The sequence below is a fragment of the Ovis aries genome, chromosome 10 (assembly GCF_016772045.2).
Source record: "Ovis aries strain OAR_USU_Benz2616 breed Rambouillet chromosome 10, ARS-UI_Ramb_v3.0, whole genome shotgun sequence".
NCBI lineage: Eukaryota > Metazoa > Chordata > Mammalia > Artiodactyla > Bovidae > Ovis > Ovis aries.
In genome coordinates, this window is record NC_056063.1 from 51,413,935 (window position 1) to 51,432,899 (window position 18,965).

At 39.4% G+C, this 18,965-nt stretch overlaps 1 protein-coding gene across 50 annotated transcripts in view; it reads left to right on the top strand.

The window, feature by feature from the left end:
* The window catches only part of LMO7 (LIM domain 7), a 219,317-nt gene that overhangs the window by 136,264 nt on the left and 64,088 nt on the right, over nt 1-18,965 (top strand). For 43 of the 50 annotated variants that reach the window (XM_060394587.1, XM_060394589.1, XM_060394588.1 and 40 more), the window contains 3 exons: nt 13,594-13,624; nt 14,615-14,728; nt 18,704-18,902. Coding sequence is in view for 45 of the 50 variants with exons in the window: in XM_060394563.1 (XP_060250546.1) it covers nt 13,594-13,624; nt 14,615-14,728; nt 18,704-18,902 (344 nt within the window). In the remaining 5 variants the exon portion in view is untranslated. Of the gene's footprint in view, nt 1-13,593; nt 13,625-14,614; nt 14,729-16,977; nt 17,038-18,703; nt 18,903-18,965 lie in introns of all 50 variants that reach the window. The other 7 variants (XM_060394560.1, XM_060394538.1, XM_060394541.1 and 4 more) reach the window with 1 other exon arrangement.

The window sequence follows — 18,965 nt, forward strand, 5'->3', positions numbered from 1 at the left end:
AGATCCCCTGGAAAAGAGACTGGCTACCCACTCCAGTATTCTTGATTGGCGGATTCCCTGGACAGAGGAGACTTGTGGGCTACAGTCCATGGGGCCGCATAGAATCAAACTCGACTGATCGACTAGCACTTTTACTTTGGGCTTCCCTGGTGGCTCAGATGGTAAAGAATCCACCTGCATTCTTGGATAAAGAACCGTGGGTTTGATCCCTGGGTCAGGAAGATCTCTGGGAGAAGGGAATGGCAACCCCCATCCCTCCCCACCACTCTCTCCTCCCCCAGTATTCTTGCCTGGAAAATTCCATGGACAGAGGAGACTAGTAGGCTATTGTCCATGGGGTTGCAAAGAGTTAGACCTGACTGAGCAACTGACACTTTTAGAGTTATGGAAGTACCCACAGGCTCACATGAGAGAAGCCTCTAGAAGATAGGAAAGCTTCTGAGACTGGTGACATTTGAGTTTAATCTGAAAGAACGATCAGTTCACAAATGGAGAACAGTCAAGGGCCTTCCAGGTAGCGAAACCTCCTATTATCTCTTATGTGGAGGTGGGAGAGTTTATGGCTGAGAGAGTGCCAGAGTCGTTTTATAGAAAGAGTGTTGGGCTTATGCTGGGGCAGGTCAATAAATGTGGTGGCTGAGAGAGGGCAGACGAAGAATGTGAATGCCATATTTTGAACTTTACTTGAGGAAATAAACCATAAGAAAAAAGAATTTCACAATAGGAGACAGAGGATTCTATTTTAAGAGGGTTTTTCGGGAATCTCTGGGGAGGAGGAGGAGCGGTGGGTGAAGACCAAAGAGAAATACACCTGAGTGAGACAAGGTGAATTCCAGAGGGGTTCCCTCCTAGCTCAGTCAGTAAAGAATCTGCCTGAAATGCAGGAGACCTGGGTACGATCCCTGAGTTGGGAAGATCTCCTACAGAAGGAAATGGCAACCAACTCCAGTAGTCTTGCTTGGAGAATCCCATGGATAGAGGAGCTTGGCAGGCTACAGTCTATGGGGTCTCAAGAATCAGACACGACTTAGTGACTCAACCACCACAGAGAGGTTTAGGAGCTAGAATTGATAGGATTTGGTTGGTGGGGAAGTGAGAGTTTGGGGGAGATGTTGTTTGGCTTAGGTCTTAGGTTTCTGGCTCTGAAATTTGGTACCCTTCATCAGTGCAGAGCACGTGAAAGGATGAATAGGCTTTGGGACTAGATGATACAGGCACTCAAAAAGACATTAAATTTAAATTCTGGGCTGAGATAATGCCAGTGAGAATATAAAGGGCATATCTGAGAAAAGTTGCCTGGGAAGTATTATTTGAATTTGGTTCAGACTGAATGTAGTGGAAAGCAGAGAGAGCAAGAAAAAACTCATTAGATTCATTAATCTTGGAAGTTTCGAAAGGTATTCACAAATAAAGTGGGAAAATTGAAACTGATTGTAAGAAATGTAAACTGCTCCGAAGGACATCGGGATTGAATGTGTATCGAACTTGAAAGTTAATTGAAGAAGGCAGGGTTATATTAATCTGAATTTGGAAGTAATTATAGTATTCCTTTGAAGCATGTCCATTCTTTCTCGGTGACTCATACAGAGTGATTGGTGATAGTTTGATAATCTGAAATTTGAAGTGTTATATGGAAGACTAAGAAGGAAATGGCACATCAATGGAAGGTGTAAATGGAAAATTTAAAATAATGCACGGTATTAACTCTCTAATGAAAGGCAGCTTTATACAAATTGCAAGGAAGAATCGTACTATGTTTTCAATTTAATATTTTATCTGTCTCAGACAATTAGTCCATTCCTTATACTTCATTTACGTCTACCAGTGAGATAGATTGGTTTTGGTTTCAGCTAATTTAAGGCCTATGGAACCTTAAGTATACTTTATGAAGAGGAATTCATTAAATTCTTAGATCCTCTGAAACTGTGGATCTGTGGAACTGTGGTTCTCAACTGTGGGCAGTTTTGCTTCCTCCCTCCCCTGGGGGGAATATTTGGTAACATCTTAGACATTTCCGATTGTACTGACTAGGGTGAGGGGAGGTATCTAGTGAATAAAGCCAAAAATGTTGTTTAACATCCTACAATGCCCAGGATAATCCCCCACAAAGAAGAATTGTAAGGTTCAAAAGGGTAATATTGTCAAGAAACTGTTTTAAATTTATGTTGCCCCTATGAACCTTTGGGTTAGATAAAATTGTGAGAAATTTGGTGATTTTTTTTTTTTTTTAAACCCTAAGATAAAAGAGGCTTATCTAGGACAAGCAAAATTTAGTTCAAAAGAGATTTATGGTTTGGGGAGGGAGGTGGGAGGGGGGTTCAGGATGGGGAACACGTGTACACCCGTGGCGGATTCATGTTGATGTATGGCAAAACCAATACAATATTGTAAAGTAATTAGCCTCCGATTAAAATAAATAAACTTATATTTTTTAAAAAGTGATTTATGATGAACTTGGGCTACAGATTTTTTTGAGGGGGGGCGCCTGGTACTGGTTTTTCCCATGGTGGAAATTAAAGTTTTGAAACAAGTCTCACCTATAGGGGTGAGAATAATCTACATATAAGCAACATGGAGACTTTTGAATGTGTAGTTGAATCAGTAGTTTGGAATACACTTCCTTGACAATGTGGGTTTGTGTTATATACATATAGCACATTTAATATAAACTACAGCTAAGGAATTGGTGTAATGATGTAATAACTTACTAATAAGAATTTACACCTTATGCTTTTATGTTCATCAGAAAGAAAATAAGTATTTGCGTGTTAAGCACTTCAAATATTTTTGTTTAATTTTCACAAATTTGAAGGTAGATATAGTTCTCTTTTTTGCCTTTTTTTTTTTTTAGGTCAGAAAATATACCTCAGGAAATTAACCAAAATGTTTTCCCACTTAATCTTGTTTATGCTTAATTTATAATCTTTTTATTTATATTTGATGGATACTTGCCTTATAGAAACCATACTCATAAAGGCTTAGCTGTGGTAAGAACAGGTAATCTGTGCCTTGCATTTCTCTGAGAATTATTGTGATATATTTCATTAACTTAGAAGAATTTTAGAAAATGCTTTGACAGTTTTCTATCTGCAGAATCCCATAATGGCTTGTATATTCAAGATAGTACAATACCTATCTAGATTTTGCCAGAAAAGGTGGGGAGCTTTTGCCATTGTCTTTGAGGGACAGATTTAGGCAAGAAAGTGTTAATGCAGTAGATAGATTTTGAGCCAACACTTGGAGAGAATATTGAGAGACATTTATATTTCAGGGTATTACAGAGAGACTTATTTTTTAGGATTAAGAAAGAAGCAAGCTATTAAAAATATATTAAGGTAGAAAAGGTGACTATACTAATGCTAAGTCAGGGATCTTAGTTCATGGCTCTCAGTCTATGAAAATGATGGATCACATCAAGTCTTACATAGCTTTGTGACTTTAGGAAAGTCTTTAAGCCTTTGGAGTCCAAGTTTTCTACTCTGTAAATCATCAGAGTATTGTGCGGATTAAAGGAGATAATGCAGTATGGTCAAGATAATGATTAGTATAAAGTGCTTAATAAGGCAATTATTATTAATATAGATGATGTAATTAAGCATGAAGTGGAGTTAAACAGAACACAGTTGGGAAATAGTTCATCAATATCAGAGTCCCTTAAGATTTGTGCCAAAAAATGTGACAGAGTAAATTTTTCTTAGTGTAAGTAAAATGGATCTCTTGTTATAGGACTTACCAGAACTTCAGTTTTCTATTATGTACATTTAAGAAGAGAATATGCAACACTTGGCAAAAAGTTTTGACCTTATGCTCCATTCAGTCTGCTAGTTTCTCCTGCTTCATGGTACACAGTTTGAGAAATACTGACTTGAAAAGTTCTTCACTTGGCACATTATTGTTCCAGTATAGAAGATTTATAACAATAGTGAACTTTTCTTATTGGCTCTACAGAGCATGAACTTAAAAGTCTGCAAGGGCACCTGAGCCATGTAGCTCAGTATTCTCTTAAATTGTCTCATTAGAAACGTTAGTGGTTTTGATGCGATTTTTGTTGATGTTAATACTTCATTCTTTTTCTTCCTTTGGAATGAAATAATTAGTAATTTCATAATTGTGTATATGTGTGTAAGATATTATAAGGGTTAAGAAAATAATATAGCAGTAATTCCCTAACACTCATCCTCATTTCCCTCTCAATAACATTTTGGACTATTCCCTCTGTCTGTCTGTCCTTCCCTCTGGCATTCGCTCCCATCACATTGGTTAGTCCTTCTCTTTGCTTTGCTGGTTTCTCCTCTACCTCTAGCCCTTATGCATTAGGTTTCTCAGACCTCAATCAATCCTAGACCTCTTGTCTAGCTATACTTGTCTCATTGTAGCTTTATGACTTTATACTTTATACTGACAACTCCCCAGATTATATTAATATCTCCAACTTAGATTTCTAGCTTGAACATCCTCCTTGTATGTCTAATTACCAGTTGCTTCACATTTCTGTTTTGTCTGTAATGTGTCTCAGACCTCCCATGTCTAAAAACCAAACCCACTGTTTCCATTACTGCTGCTACCTGGCATTGTTCCCTGCAAAAGTAAAATGATGGGTAGGTCTGTAATTGATACCCAGCTCTAGCCTCTGCTATAATTGATAAGTATCAGTATTGATATATATTTGGTATAATTGAATGCATTTGATATAATTCTCTGATATAGTTGAAGGACATAACTCCATTTAGTAAAAAGAGCATGCATCATGGACACTAAATTCTGTATTCAGGAATTGTCTGTTTCTGGGTTACCATCTAACTGGAGATATGCATGTGTGAGTCTCAATTGTGAAATCAGTTTTATATAATAGCAAACATATTCCAAAACAGTAGAAATGAAGATTTGCAAACAGTCTGTGGTTGAGAGAGAAGCAAAACCCCCCCCCTTTCAGCTCCTGCAGCAGCACTGTTCAGTTTCATGTTCTCGGGGGAATGTGTGCCGGTGTCTTCGAATGCACATTTTTTTCTTTTCCCTCTTTCTCTTTAAGTGAAACTTAGCTATTCTTAGTAGCATGTGGGAGGGGTATGAAATTTAATAACAAATTATTTTTAACGAGCTGGTACTTACTCATTTGTCATGTTTGGAATAAGCATTACAGTTGCTAGGGCAAAAACTGTTGAATTTCCAAGAGTTTGTTCTCACATAGGTAAGTACAGAAATCATCAAGTTTATCTATTTGTGCTCACTAATTATCTCCAGATTTGGTGTTATTTTCTCAAGGGCCATTTCTATAGTTGCCACAGTCAGGTAGAGCTCATTCTGTAGCCATGGCAGGTCAAAAGCTATGAGTCACGTGCGTGTCACCTTACTGGAAGATTGTCAAATGGAATACAGTTTCAGTTTTAGGGATGAAGGTGGGAGGAAAGGAAGAGTTTCAACTTCACTTTTAAAAATGCAGCTTACTTTCAGAGAGAAGGAAAGAATACAGTATTCTAAGAATTCATCTCTAACTTTTGTCCACACATCTCTTCCTCCTTGTATTTGCCGGTCACTAGAGAAAGATTTTATGGGATGCGGTGGATGAGCTCCCATAAATAAAAATGTCTGTTAATAGAAAAAGGAGCCATTACCTGGTACATTCCTAAAAGCCTTCATTTGGAATAAAAACAGGCTCTTCCCTCAGATACAGCTGTGTTAGAAATTACTCTTTGCAACCCCATGGACTGTAGCCCATCAGGCTTCTCTGTCCATGGAATTCTCCAGGTAAGAATAATGGAGTGGGTTGCTATTTCCTTCTCCAGGGGATCTTCCTGACTCAGGGATCGAATCCAGGTCTCCCTCATTGAGGCAGATTCTTTACTATTTAAGCCACCCGGGAAGCCCATTTTCTCACTATGCTTCTTCAGATTTCACTCAGTATCCTGAACAACCCGAAGAATTCTGTCTTTCCCCTCCTTTTGGAGGCAGCCTGTCCTGTTATAGAAAACGATGCCACCATGATTATGAGAAGAGCATCTGCTTTGAATGGTCTCAGCCATCTCCCCCAGCCACACACATGCTTGCTGCCTCGCCGCACACATATCTGACAGATTGAAATCAGATACAGCCTACACACTTTTTCTACTGGTGACCACTTAGGAAATCATGATTCAGGGCCTCATTTCTTGCCATTTTTAAAAAAGTTGTGAACAGGTGGCCAGACTTCATAAGCAACAGCTGGAGGGCACGGATAACTTGGTGGCTTGGAGGAGGACCAAGTATCATGCGAGGCCAGCTTCTCTCTGTCAGCCCCGTTTCCCCAGCAGCATACCAGGTCAGCTGGTGCTGCCCAGGGCAGGGCAGGGCAGGGCAGGGCTAGTGCTGACTCTAAGGGTTGGGTCCACGCCCTTCCCTGGGAAGTGGCCTCAGGAAGTGGATGCCTGGGGGCATAATCACCCCAGTGAGTTGCAGTTGTTCTGAGGAACAAAGGTAGAGGCTTATCTGAGGCTTAGAAAAGGGGATCATCAGGACTGTAGGACTAGGGAGAGAAAGAGCGGGGGATGTGTGTGGCAGGGAGGAGACCTGGTCGGGTAGGAAATTATACATGTGTCTCCTGTTGAATCCTTGTGGTCAGAGAAGCTGGAGGTAGTGGATGGTGGTACCACACTGCTCATCTCTCCTGTCAGGATGTAGGGAAATCTCCCATCGTACCAGAAGCAAAGATCTTCTATCAGAAATTCCAGCACGAGGTTTCAATCACACGCTTCTGTGTGTGATGGTTCAGTAAGACAGCTGTGTTTGAGGTTGAGGTGGGCAGGGAGGGGGCTGGGATTTGAGAGGAGGGATGGTTTTGGGGCACAGAGAATTCAGGGTTTAGGAGGTTTTGAGATTGAGATTGGGGCAGAATATGAGAAGAGTGAGTCTTGCAGTGCTACCAGTGAGAAGTCAGTACCTTGAAGAAAAGATGCAGCAAAATATGGAAGATGGGATTTGGTTGTAAGCTCTGTGAAGCTTTATCTCATTGAGGCTGACAGTTTCTTCCACCTGTCTGTCCTTGATCTGCTGGACTGGCTCTGTGAGTGGCTTTGGGTGACTTTTTGTTGTTGTTTAATTGCTCAGTTGTGTCTGACTCTTTGCAGAGTCATGGACTGTAGCCTACTCCTCTGTCCATGGGATTCCCCAGGCAAGAATACTGGAGTGGGTTACCATTTCCTTCTCCAGGGGATCTTCCTGATCCAGGGATTGAACCAGTATATCCTGTATTGCAGGTGGATTCTTTACCACTGAGTCACCAAGGAAGCTTAGGTGACTTATATGTGAACATTTGAATGCTGGGCGGCTCTCAGCCAGGCCTGTGGTTGACCCCTCCGGGGTACAGCCATGAGTCAGATATGGTCCTAGCTCTCTACAGTCCCGCAGGAGAGATGTCTGGAGAGACTGAGGTGGGTGCATGCTTGTGGGCTTGTTGGGGAAATAGAACGTATTGGAAATATTTTTAATGAAGTCCTAGAGTATAGCTGGCTGTACCAAATTATAATAAAAGGAGAATCTCACCTTTTAACACTCTGTCCCCAAACTTTGGTATCAGATATGAGGGAGATATATTTTGGCCACATACACACATTTTTCCCCCTCAGATTTTTGACCTTTTGGAACATGGAAGGGTGTTGGCCTGGGCAGTCCCTGGTAGATAGAGGGCGGGTGAGTAGGGCTGGCTTGGGGCCAGTGTGGATGTTTGGCCAACAGCAGTAATGCCACGCTAGTTTGCCTTGCTCTTTATTTGACCTTATACTTGAAATACTTTCTTGTTCAACGCTTTCAGAGAAACAGGGAAAGGAAAGCAGATCATGAAAGAGTGTCTTGAATTGTGCTTCATAGAAATGTCTCTTCTAGGGGAAAAACGTGTGGGGAACGTGCCTGTCCCCCAGTCACTTCCCCCCACCACACTGTGTGGTTGAGATGGATGACTGGAGGGTAGGCTTGAAGTGTCTCCTTTCCTTGATCTGCTCGGGTTAAATACTTCCCAGATGTCTCTTTTCAGCCCAGTGAGACGGGCGTGTGGTTTCCAGGTGAGGTTATGGAGACGCAGTGTTAAATACCTTGACCACATTCTCATAGCTCCTACAAGTGGAGCTAGAAATCACAGCAGGAGGTCTGACCCCAGAGCCTGCCCTCCTAGGTGAGCTGCCTGGCATGGGGTCTCCTGATGGAAGCCAGAGCATCCAAAGGAATTTTATTTCCCTAGTCTTTTCCTTAGATATGGTACTTCTTCCTTTTTAAAAAATGTATTAACTTTTGGCTGTGCTGGGTCTTTGTTGCTATGCATGGGCTTTTCTCCAGCTGTGGCGCGTGGGGACCATGCTCTCGTTGCAGTGAGCAGGCTTCTCATTGCAGTGGTTTCTCTTGTTGCAGCGCTTGGGTTCTAGGGCACACAGGCTTCAGTAGCTGCACCAGGAGGGCTCAATAGGTGTGGCACACAGGCTTAGTTGGTCCATGCCTAGGGGATCTTCCCAGATATGGGATCGAACCTGTGTCTCCTGCATTGGCAGGCAGACTCTTTACCACTGAGCCACCAGGGAGGCCCCAGATAGGATACTTCTTGATTGATGATTTGTACTGCTTCTGCTAAGTCGCTTCAGTCGTGTCCAACTCTGTGCGACCCCAGAGATGGCAGCCCACCAGGCTCCCCTGTCCCTGGGATTCTCCAGGCAAGAACACTGGAGTGGGTTGCCATTTCCTTCTCCAATGCATGAAAGTGAAAAGTGAAAGTGAAGTCTCTCAGTCGTGTCCAACTCCTAGCGACCCCATGGACTGCAGCCTACTAGGCTCCTCCATCTTAAAATAGCCTTGAGTAAAGAAAACATCAGACCTAGAGCTTCCTAGTTCTATATTTACCTTGAAACTGTTAGGATAAGGTGGTTACTGATGGATCTTGTTCATAGATGGGCATTCTTGAGCTTTTGTGGCTCTCTTCTCCCTGGCCTCTGGCAGAAAGTTCAGAGCTCTGTGATTAGCACATGTCTTCTGGTCGTTTGCTGGGTAGTGAGGCAATGATGAGAGCTGTTCCATTAACAGTGTGGAAGATGGTATCTATGTTATACTTGGCCATTTCTAGAGTATTAAACACAATATTTAAATTAGTATATAATACACAGAGAAGTATTCAACATAGTAATTTTTCAAACTATTAATGTTTCATCTCTGTCCCTTTTTATGGTAAATTTGGGTGTCAGGGAAGGTTTAGGTTCTTTGGCCTTTGTCTTTCAGAATTTTGCTGGAAAGCTTTTATATCACAGAGATTAGCGCTTAATCTCTGCACTCCGCACTTTGCAGCTCCTCTTTGTTTTTGAATCGGTGCCTTTTTAAGGTTACTGATCTATGATTATAAATAATTCCTTTTATTGAAGTTTTAAAGAAAGTAACTTTACAAAGAAGCACAGTTATGAACATCAGGGCAATTGGAGTCAAAATTGGGTATTGTAAGTAAGCTAATGCAATTTAACTGTTAACATCACATAGGAATTTTCCTGAGCTTTTATCATTTCAGGCTTTCTCTTGCTAACTTACATTTCTGTAACCTAAAAAGATGTGTTCAGATTACTGCTGCTAAGCACTGTGTGCCATGCACCGTGCTAGACATTTTTAATAAAAGTATTTTAATGTCCTTGTCAGGTGGTAGACCCTGTCTTAAGACACTTGGGGTATGATGATAAATAAAATCACAAAAAACCCTTTTGGATGATAAAGAGACAGATAATAAATGAATGCATGCAGTTGATGGTTATAATACAAAAATTAAGCAGGGATGAGAGATGGGGAATGTCAGGCAGGCTGGTTGCAACTTAAAGGTTGCGGTCCAGCATGGCTTCATTAGGAAGCCTTTGTGGGTAGCTTGGTAAGTAAGATGATCCCTGCCCTCACACAGCTTATAGACTGGTGATAACTGGTGTTCAGTGAGCACTTAGCATACAGCTAGGGACTCTGCTGAGTACCCGGGTACTTTTCTGATGAATTCCTGAAATACTGGCCATTATTTCCACATTCTCCAGATGGAAACTGAAGCATTGAGAGTTAAATTGCCAAGATGAACATAGCTCTTGGGACTTACATCTGACCCAAAGACCATCCTCCTTTTTTTTTTTTTTTTAATTGGAATATAATTGCTTCACATTGCTTTGTTAGTTTCTGCTATGAAAGTAACACAATGTGTTCACTTCAGTGAGATGAATCAGCTCTTTGTATACATATATCCCCTCCCTCTTGGACCTCCCTCCTGCCCCCTCGTCCATCTCACCCCTGTAGGTCATCACAGAGCACTGAGCTGAGCTCCCTGTGCCTGACAGCAGGTTCCCACTAGCTACATGGAAGTGTATATATGTCAATCATAATCTCCCAATTTGTCCCACTCTCCCTTCCCGCCCTGCGTCTACCTGTCTATTCTCTATGTCTTCATCTCTAGTCCTGCCCTGCAAATAAGTCATCTCTACTGTGCTTCTAGATTCCACATATATGCATTCATATATGACATTTTTCTCTTTCTGACTTAAACTTCACTGTGTATGACAGACTCTAGGTCTATCCATGTTATATATATATACCATGTCAACAGTTGAAATATCTGTTATAAGGGATTAGTCTATTTGTAGATCGGATTTGTCTAATTTTTGGTTCTGTTGGGCTGGCAGCATCTTGGATGGTGTATGGAGAGGCTGATACCACAAGCTTCCCCTCAGCTCTCACGCTTGTTCTCTTTGAAAGGCTTTGGGGTTGTGCCCTGTGGCCACAGCAGGCAAAAGGAGCTGCCTAGTTTTCGACTTCCAAGCAGTGGGATGTGTTTGTTGTGTATCAGAAGCTGGCCTCTATTGACTCCTGCAAATCATTGACTACTTGAATTCCTGGCATTACATTTCAGTGATAGAACAGCAATTTGGCCGGCCTGTGTGTCACCGTGTTCAAGAGCATGTTATAAATGCTCATGTTCAGACAGGAATGTGAAATGAGGGAAAGGTTGTAGTGCCAAGGTCACGGTTTATTGTGTTTATTCCCAAATAGGCCATACCCTGTGTGTACAATTATTGCTTTATCATAATAAAAAGCCAACGAGTGTGTTGGATTAGAAAGCTGAAGGCTGTGTGGAAAGGAGGTCAGGGGTTCGAGAGAGCTCTGTTGTTCCTTCTGCCCTCAGGGAGCTTATGAGAAAAGTGGGGTGCTTTGCATTGAATGTTAATAGTGTGGTGGTTTTCAGCCTAGTATATGCTTTGTGTTGAGTGTTGGTGGTTCTTTGTGCGTTGATTAATGTCTAAGGTGTGTATGTTGGCCATTAATAGAAAAGGAGGCTATATATTTTATACCTTTGTTATTTTTATTATTGCTTTCTGGTGATTTTTTTCCCCCTACTTCTTTGGAAATGTTGATTTTTTTTTTTTTTACACTATAATTTTCTTTTTACTGAAGAGATAAGCTCTGGTTTAAGTACTTGGGCTGTGAAATGTATTTGCTTTTTTGAAATATGTATCTATTTCTATATGTGTATTTTGAGTGTACAGTTTCCAAACTTTAGAGATGGAATGCACATAGGTGGGCAGTGCGTTCAAAATATAAGAACTAGATCAAACAGATCAAAATATAAGAAATAATTGGCTCCCAGAAGTGCGTCACCTTTTCCCAGTCACTTCCATCCTCCCTACTGGAGTGAACACTATACTGAATCTTAACATCTTATCTTTGTTTTGCCTGTTTTTGTACTTGACGTGAATGGATAATACAGTCTGTGCTCTATCTGGCTTCATTTGATTCCCAGTTGTTTGTGAGATTGAACCGTATGGCTGCAGGTTGTTTGTTCTCAATGCTACAGAATATTTCATTGTGCGAATATTCCATAATTGATCCATTCGGCTCTTAAACATGTTAAGTGTAGCTCCAGCTCATTCTATTATGAATGGTGCTTCTACAAAGGTTCTCATATGTGACTTTTGCTGAATATCTGTAAGTATTTCTGCTGGATATATACTGAGGAGTGGAATTACTAGATCATAGAATATGCATATATATTCAGCTTGAATAGATGCTACCAAGTGTATTCAAGTAGTTATACGAATTTATGTTTCCACAGTAGGGTGAGAGCTCATGAGTTTTATTTTTGTGACGCTGTTCTGGTGGTAGACAGGAGTGGCATGTTGTTCTTAGGTTCACTTCAGTTCATGTTTGTTGTATGGGAAGGAATGGTCGTAGTTGTCTTCATGGATTCTTTGAAAGCTAAGTTAAATGTTTGTCTCTACTGATGAGCTCATTCTCTTCCCCTTTGTTTCCCTGTGTATATATGTTATGTGTGTGTGTTTTCTATGTCTTACACACTGTGTGTGTGTATGTGCTCAGTCCTTCAGTTATGTCCAGCTCTTTGCGACCCCATGGACTGCAGCCCCCCAGGTTCTTTTCTCCATGAGATTTTCTGGGCAAGAATACTAGAGTGGGTTGCCATTTCCTCCTCCAGCGGATCTTCCCAACCCAGGGATTGAACCCACGTTTCCATGTCTCCTGCATTGCAGGCAGAATCTTTACCTCTGAGACACCAAGAAAGCCTGTGTGCGTGTGCGTGTGTGTGTGTGTGTATATTTTTTTTTCTTGTAAGTATACTACTATGACTCTTAGACTGGAAAGTGACATTGAAGGGTATCTAGCTCAGGGTCTTGTATCTCTCCTGAACCAGCAATGATCCTGCTTAAGTCTCTGGAAAGTAGTTTAGAGTGACCCGTTTGTTAATGAACTCATGTGTATTTGTCTTCCACACTGTGCTGACATCTGTTTCTTTAACTTTTCCCATAAATATCATGCCTTTTTATAGGAGTGGGGGGGAGGACTCATGATGCTTATGAAAAGTGAAAGTGAAGTCGCGCAGTCATTTCTGACTCTTTGCGACCCCATGGACTGTAGCCCACCAGGCTTCTCTGTCCATGGCATTTTCCAGGCAAGAGTACTGGAGTGGGTTGCCATTTCCTTCTCCAGGGGATCTTCCTGACCCAGGGATCAAACCTGGGTCTCCCTCATTGCAGGCAGACACTTTACCCTCTGAGCCACCAGGTAAGCTCATGATGCTTATAATACAGGCAGAGATTTATGGCATTTTAAAAATTGCACTTTTTAGCATCTGCAGGGGTTTGGTCTCTCAGCAATTTTCTCTGGGGAACTTCAGTGAAAAACCACCAGGCACAATGGAAAAGAGAACTCCATGCAAAATTACTTCTGTTTTTTCCTGTTTACATGTTTTGCCTTTCCTGATCGTTTTCTGCCATGACCATATGTTGATGTTTTTTCCCTTTTGGTTGAATTTAAACATTGTTTAAAATGAAAATTTTAAAAATGCAAATAGTACATTTTATAAATCAAGCTGTAATAAATGAAATAAAAAAAGACAACCTTGCTTTTAATAGAAAACTGACCATTATACTCCGTGAAATAAATGAATATGGAAAAATCCTCTGATGGATAATACACTCTGTAAAGTTTCTGAACTTCCAGATGATATTAATATTCATAGAACTTTATAATACAAATGAGTTTTTTTCTAGTTAATAATTAACAATTTCAGGTTCACAGATATTACTTAATGAATATTTTCTTTTTTCTTCTTTACAGGCAAGAAGAGACTGATAGGAGAGTGAAAAATGTAAGATACATATTTAATGGAACATTATAAATGGTTTCTTACATGTTCTGTAATAAGGTAGTGAGAACTAAAAATATCTGATATATTCTCTATCCTTTTTCTAATGGAATTTTTGTTAGAAACAAATTCTAAATACGCTTAAATATGATTGAAATGTGTATTCTCTGACCTCATAGTATAAGAAGGTGGGTTAAATTTAGGAAGTGAGTCCTAACTTGTTAGTAATGTGGTAAAGGCAGATAAAGGCTTCCCAGGTGGCGCTAGTAGCAAAGAACTTGCCTGTGAAATCAGGAGATGCAAGAGATGTGGGTTTGATTCGTGAGTCAGGAAGATCCACTGGAGGAGGGCATGGGGACCCACTCCAGTATTCTCGCCTAGAGAATCCTGTGTAGAAAGGAGCCTGGCAGGCTGTGGTCCATAGGGTTGCAAAGAGTTGGACATTACTGAAGCGACTTAGCATGCACGCAAAGGCAGATAAACAGGCTATAGGATTTTTAGGAGAGTAAGTCAGAAGCCACCAAAATCAGACTTTAAGGAAAAACACAAATGTTTAAGAACTCTGAGGAATTAGCCAGTGTAGACATGTCTATAGTATGCTGCATATTAGAAGAATTTCTAAAAATGTGACAGCTTTATTTAAAAATGTGAAGTTGAGAATTATTGGTTTTAAGTGTTTAGTCTGTAAGTTTGTTGGAAAAATATTGTCTGAAAAGTTTAATTTATGTTTTCTTCCTGTGAATTTTTTCCTGCTTCGTGTGTATTGGTAGAATGTACAAATACCTGTTGGAGGGTCTAAGCTTTTGGTGTGAGAATGTGCTCAGAGAAGAATAACATTTTTGATGACCCTTCTCCTTCATGTAATTTAAGAGGAAATCTATTTTTCAATGATAGCTACGTATGGTCTTTTATCTAGTGCTCACTTGCATTTGAGCTTGCTGTTAATTACTAAATTGACTCATCTATTGTTTCATGGCATTATTTTTTTTTAAGGTTTTGATAACTTTGTACTGGCTGGGGAGAAAAGCACAAAGTAACCCCTACTATAATGGTCCCTGTCTTAATTTGAAAGCGTTTGAGAATCTTTTAGGACAAGCTCTGACTAAGGTAAGGAAACTATCTATATGAGACACTTACTGTAACTAATAGTTCTTATCTTCCCCTTCTTCTCTTGTTTTCATGCCCTCTGCCTTCTTTTACTTTTTCTACAAAATATGGTGGCTCTGATGGGGATGCCTAGAGAGGATTGTTACTTATCTGCTGACTTCATAAATCACCACCAAGGAGTGAGTATTTCAGACCAGTTTCCAGGATATATAATATAGGTACAGGTATTTATTTCTTAATTTTAGGTAACTCAGTGAGATACTCATTAACTTTCTTTCTTCAACACTTTATATAACCCAACTGTTTCTATATTAATTATGAACTTGACCTGTAACTGCTTCAGGCTATTAAAATGTGTGTATATTACTCAGTTTCTTTATCTTATTGTCTTGCCATGGGTCACTATATCTCTAATGTACTTATTCCAATATCTTCACAATTCTACCATGCTACGTCTGTTTTCTAAAGAGTAGTAAATGCTGTTACATGAAACTTGATAAGATTTTTAAGTTAGAATCTTCGGTTTTAAACACATTTCTAGTCCTTCATAGTTTGGAATCAGTGTTGCAAATATTGAGTGTTTAAAGACTGTTTGAAGAGAGTCAAGTGCCAAGGCTAACCAGAGTTGGCCAGATCTTCATTCATAAGATCAAATGGGAGAACTAATCGCCATAGGGGTATTTCTGTAGGAGAATCTTCAGTATTCAGAAGAAAATATGTCATCAAAATAGTTTGTCACCATCTAATTAATAGTAGTTGCTTGATGGGTCTTTATGATCAGTAAATGATTCTGTACCCATCAGGCATTTAGCCTTAGTCTCTGGTACATTGTAAGGATATAATAAATGCTAGTTACTATGATTGGAAAATAGACATTCTAGGCCAGGATGAAAATGATGTCTTTGCCTTATAACTACTCTTGTCTTTAGTTTTGCCTGAGGCCAGCCATATATATTATAGAGAGATGAATTTATGGTCTTGAAGATTAGTGTATTCCTTCTGGATTTTTATTTTTAAATCGTAAGGAGTTGATAATATCCTATTTAAAATTCTTAAAACAGTTAATTCAGATAATTGTTGAGATAATATCATGCCTGATATGAGGTGTTGAGAAAGCACTCACACAAGGGAGATGAACCATCCTTAGAGCACAATTGTTTGATGCAGACAGATGAACAAGTAGGTCAGTGCAATGGTGGAGGGCAGGGCTCAGAAGGATGAATGTGGCGGGGCTTCGAGCATGAGCAGAGTCTGCCTTACAGTTATTTCAGCTAAGCAAACATCCAGTTAAAAATAACATGGGACTTTGGCCCTTGCATTAGTGTTCTCTTTACAGCCTTTGGTTCTTTTTATGGCAGTGTGACTCAGGTTCAGTAACCTTCGTAGAGTGTGCTGGGAATGCTTTACTTGAGTTTGTTTCCTGCCACCAGTGTCAAAACCAGAGTAGATATACAAAGAAGTTTTCATAGGTAAAGCTAAAGCTGTGGTTCCATTCCATTATTATGGCGGGTGGAGAGCCCTAAGAGATATGTCAGTATATATTTTGCATCTGTTCTGTTAAAATCAAAATTGTTGTGTTCATCAAACTTTTCTCCCTTAAATAGTTATGCTTAATGTCCAATCTAAAATATGAATAAAGAAAAATACTTGCAGAGACTTCTGTGGTGGTCCAGTGGTTAAGAATCCACTGCCAATGCAGGGGACACAAGTTCGATCCCTGGTCTGGGAAGATTCTACGTGCCATGGAGCACGTAAGCCCATGTGCCATAATTACTGAGCCCCTGCACCCTGGAGCCCATGCTCCACAACAGAAGAAGCCACCACATTGAGAAGCCTGTACACTGCAACTAGAGAATAGCTCCCACTCGCCACAACTAGGGAAAGCCTGAGTGCAGCAATGAAGACCCAGTGCAGCCAAAAAAAATTAAATTAAGTGTTTTTTTTTTTTTTTTTAATTCTTGCAGTAAACTGTTGACCTTGAGTCATCCTATAAGTTGTAGGTGACTCACTTTAGGTGACTTGTCAGAGAAAAGTCCTTGGTGTGGGGATAGGGGTAGGAACCAGGCAACAGGGCCAAACGCCAGTTCTTTTACAACTATGGTGGCACATCATCATTAACTTTTAACACTTACTAGGTCAAAAATCATTTCCTGTGTGTTGCACTCAAAGGCTTCAACAAATATGTGTTTAAGAAACCTGATGAATCTAAAGATTTACTTAGAATTTTAAATTTTATATTTTTTGAAAAGTATTATGGTGACACCAACGGTGGTCCCAGCTTCTTCATCTGCTTGGAGATAGAGTACAAGGTAGGCGCTTGCATTTGCATGACAAGATGTCAAGTCTAATTCCAGGGTGTGTGTGGCAGATAAAATATATAAAATCTCAAATAAATCTATTGGACCTTATTGGCACTTAAACACTTGTCACACAATTCAACCACAAATTGACATTCAGTCTTAGCCAAAAGTATGCCCTAGACAGCTGCTAATTATTCATTACAAACCTTTTTTCTTCAACTTTTTCCACATGTTGAAAATTTTCATAATTCAAAATTGAAAGAGTAGTGTAGCAAATACCCACCTATTTTCCACCAGGTTTAATCATTAAGCATGTCCCACATTGGCTTTATTTAGGTATCTATCCATTATTTCATACAGATTTCAGGTTGCTTACTCCTAAATACTCGGTATGCAGTTCTTAACAGTAAGAATATTTTTCTGTATATCTACAGTGTCTCCTAGACCAAAGAACAATCATGAATATTCCCCATTATTTAATATCCAGTCTATATTCAAAACATCCCAATTGTTTCCCAACTCTGTTTCATAGCTTCTTGTCTATATAATGATTTAATGAAAGGTTCACATATTACATTTGATTGTTAAAGAACCTAGGAATTCTTATCTCTGTATTAGTATCATTATCTGAAAATAATTAAAATAAAAAATAATTATTTAAAATAAATATTTAAAATAATAATAAATAAAAAATAATTTTGCTACTGTAGTAACAAAATTACCTCTGCTGTATTAAAAAATTATAGAGTTGCTAACTATTCACTGATATATATATATATATATATATATATGTTTATTAAGCCCTTACTATGCTAAAGGCTTTATAAATTCTACTGAAATGCTAATTTTTAAAAGTCCAATTGTATTTTGCTATTAACTTTCTTAGAGGAAAGTTAGTTAAAAATGCTTATTTAGTAAGTTCTATATGATTTACAAACCTATGGTTAATAACATTTACTTTATTTCTATATAACTGATACAGGAGCCAAATATTTCATCTAGATACAGGGGAAATGTTTTATATATCAACAAACAAGCCTGCTTTCTTCAGATCTAGTTTTGTAACCAGTGAGCTTTCCTTGGTTCAAATCTAGTTTTATAATCTGTGAAAATGGACAAGTTTGTGAAGTGTATAGCTGTTATTCTTATCCCTCTCTCTTTTAAAACTTTTCTTTTTGTTGAAGAACTTTGTTATGTATTTTTTATTTGTTCAATAGAAATGACCCCTAATATTTCCTGGAGGTAGGCTGAATACAATCTTATTCTTTTCTCCTTTTGAATATCAAAATTAAGGTTGACTTTTCTCTTTGGTCCTTTTATGTTTATTGCTAGAAAACTAAACAGGAATTGATTTTAGCTCTTGAATGTTACTCTACTTATTAGCTGTTCTTTGACTGAAAATTTCCTCATTATTAAATAGATTCTATTACCTTACTAAATAATATTGGGTACCTCCATGTTGTCACATGAGTGCTAAAGTATTAAGTCATGGGAAAACATTTACAGATTTATATTCTGATTTCTATCAAATTTTTTTCTGACATTTCACTGGGAAATCTCATTGCCTCATCTAATCAGAGATAGCATGACTTGAGCTATGCAAACAAAGACGCCATAACTGATGACATTTTTGGAAGTTTTGCTCACTTACTATTCCTGAACAAATGCCCTGTAGGCACTTGAAGAGTCCAGCTGCCTGAAGAGGAGTGGCAGGGACAGTGGTTACAGCGACATCTGGGGCCCTGAGCGTGGGGAGCTTCTGGCTTCTCCAGACAACTGTAAGAGGGAGGACTCGTTTGAGAGCTTGGACTCTTTGGGATCAAGGTCATTCACAAGCTGCTCCTCTGATATCACGTTGAGGGGAGCACGTGAAGGTGAGTTGCATTTTGGACTGGAGAGGTTATTTTTATTTCTTACTGTATTGAGATAAAAATGGG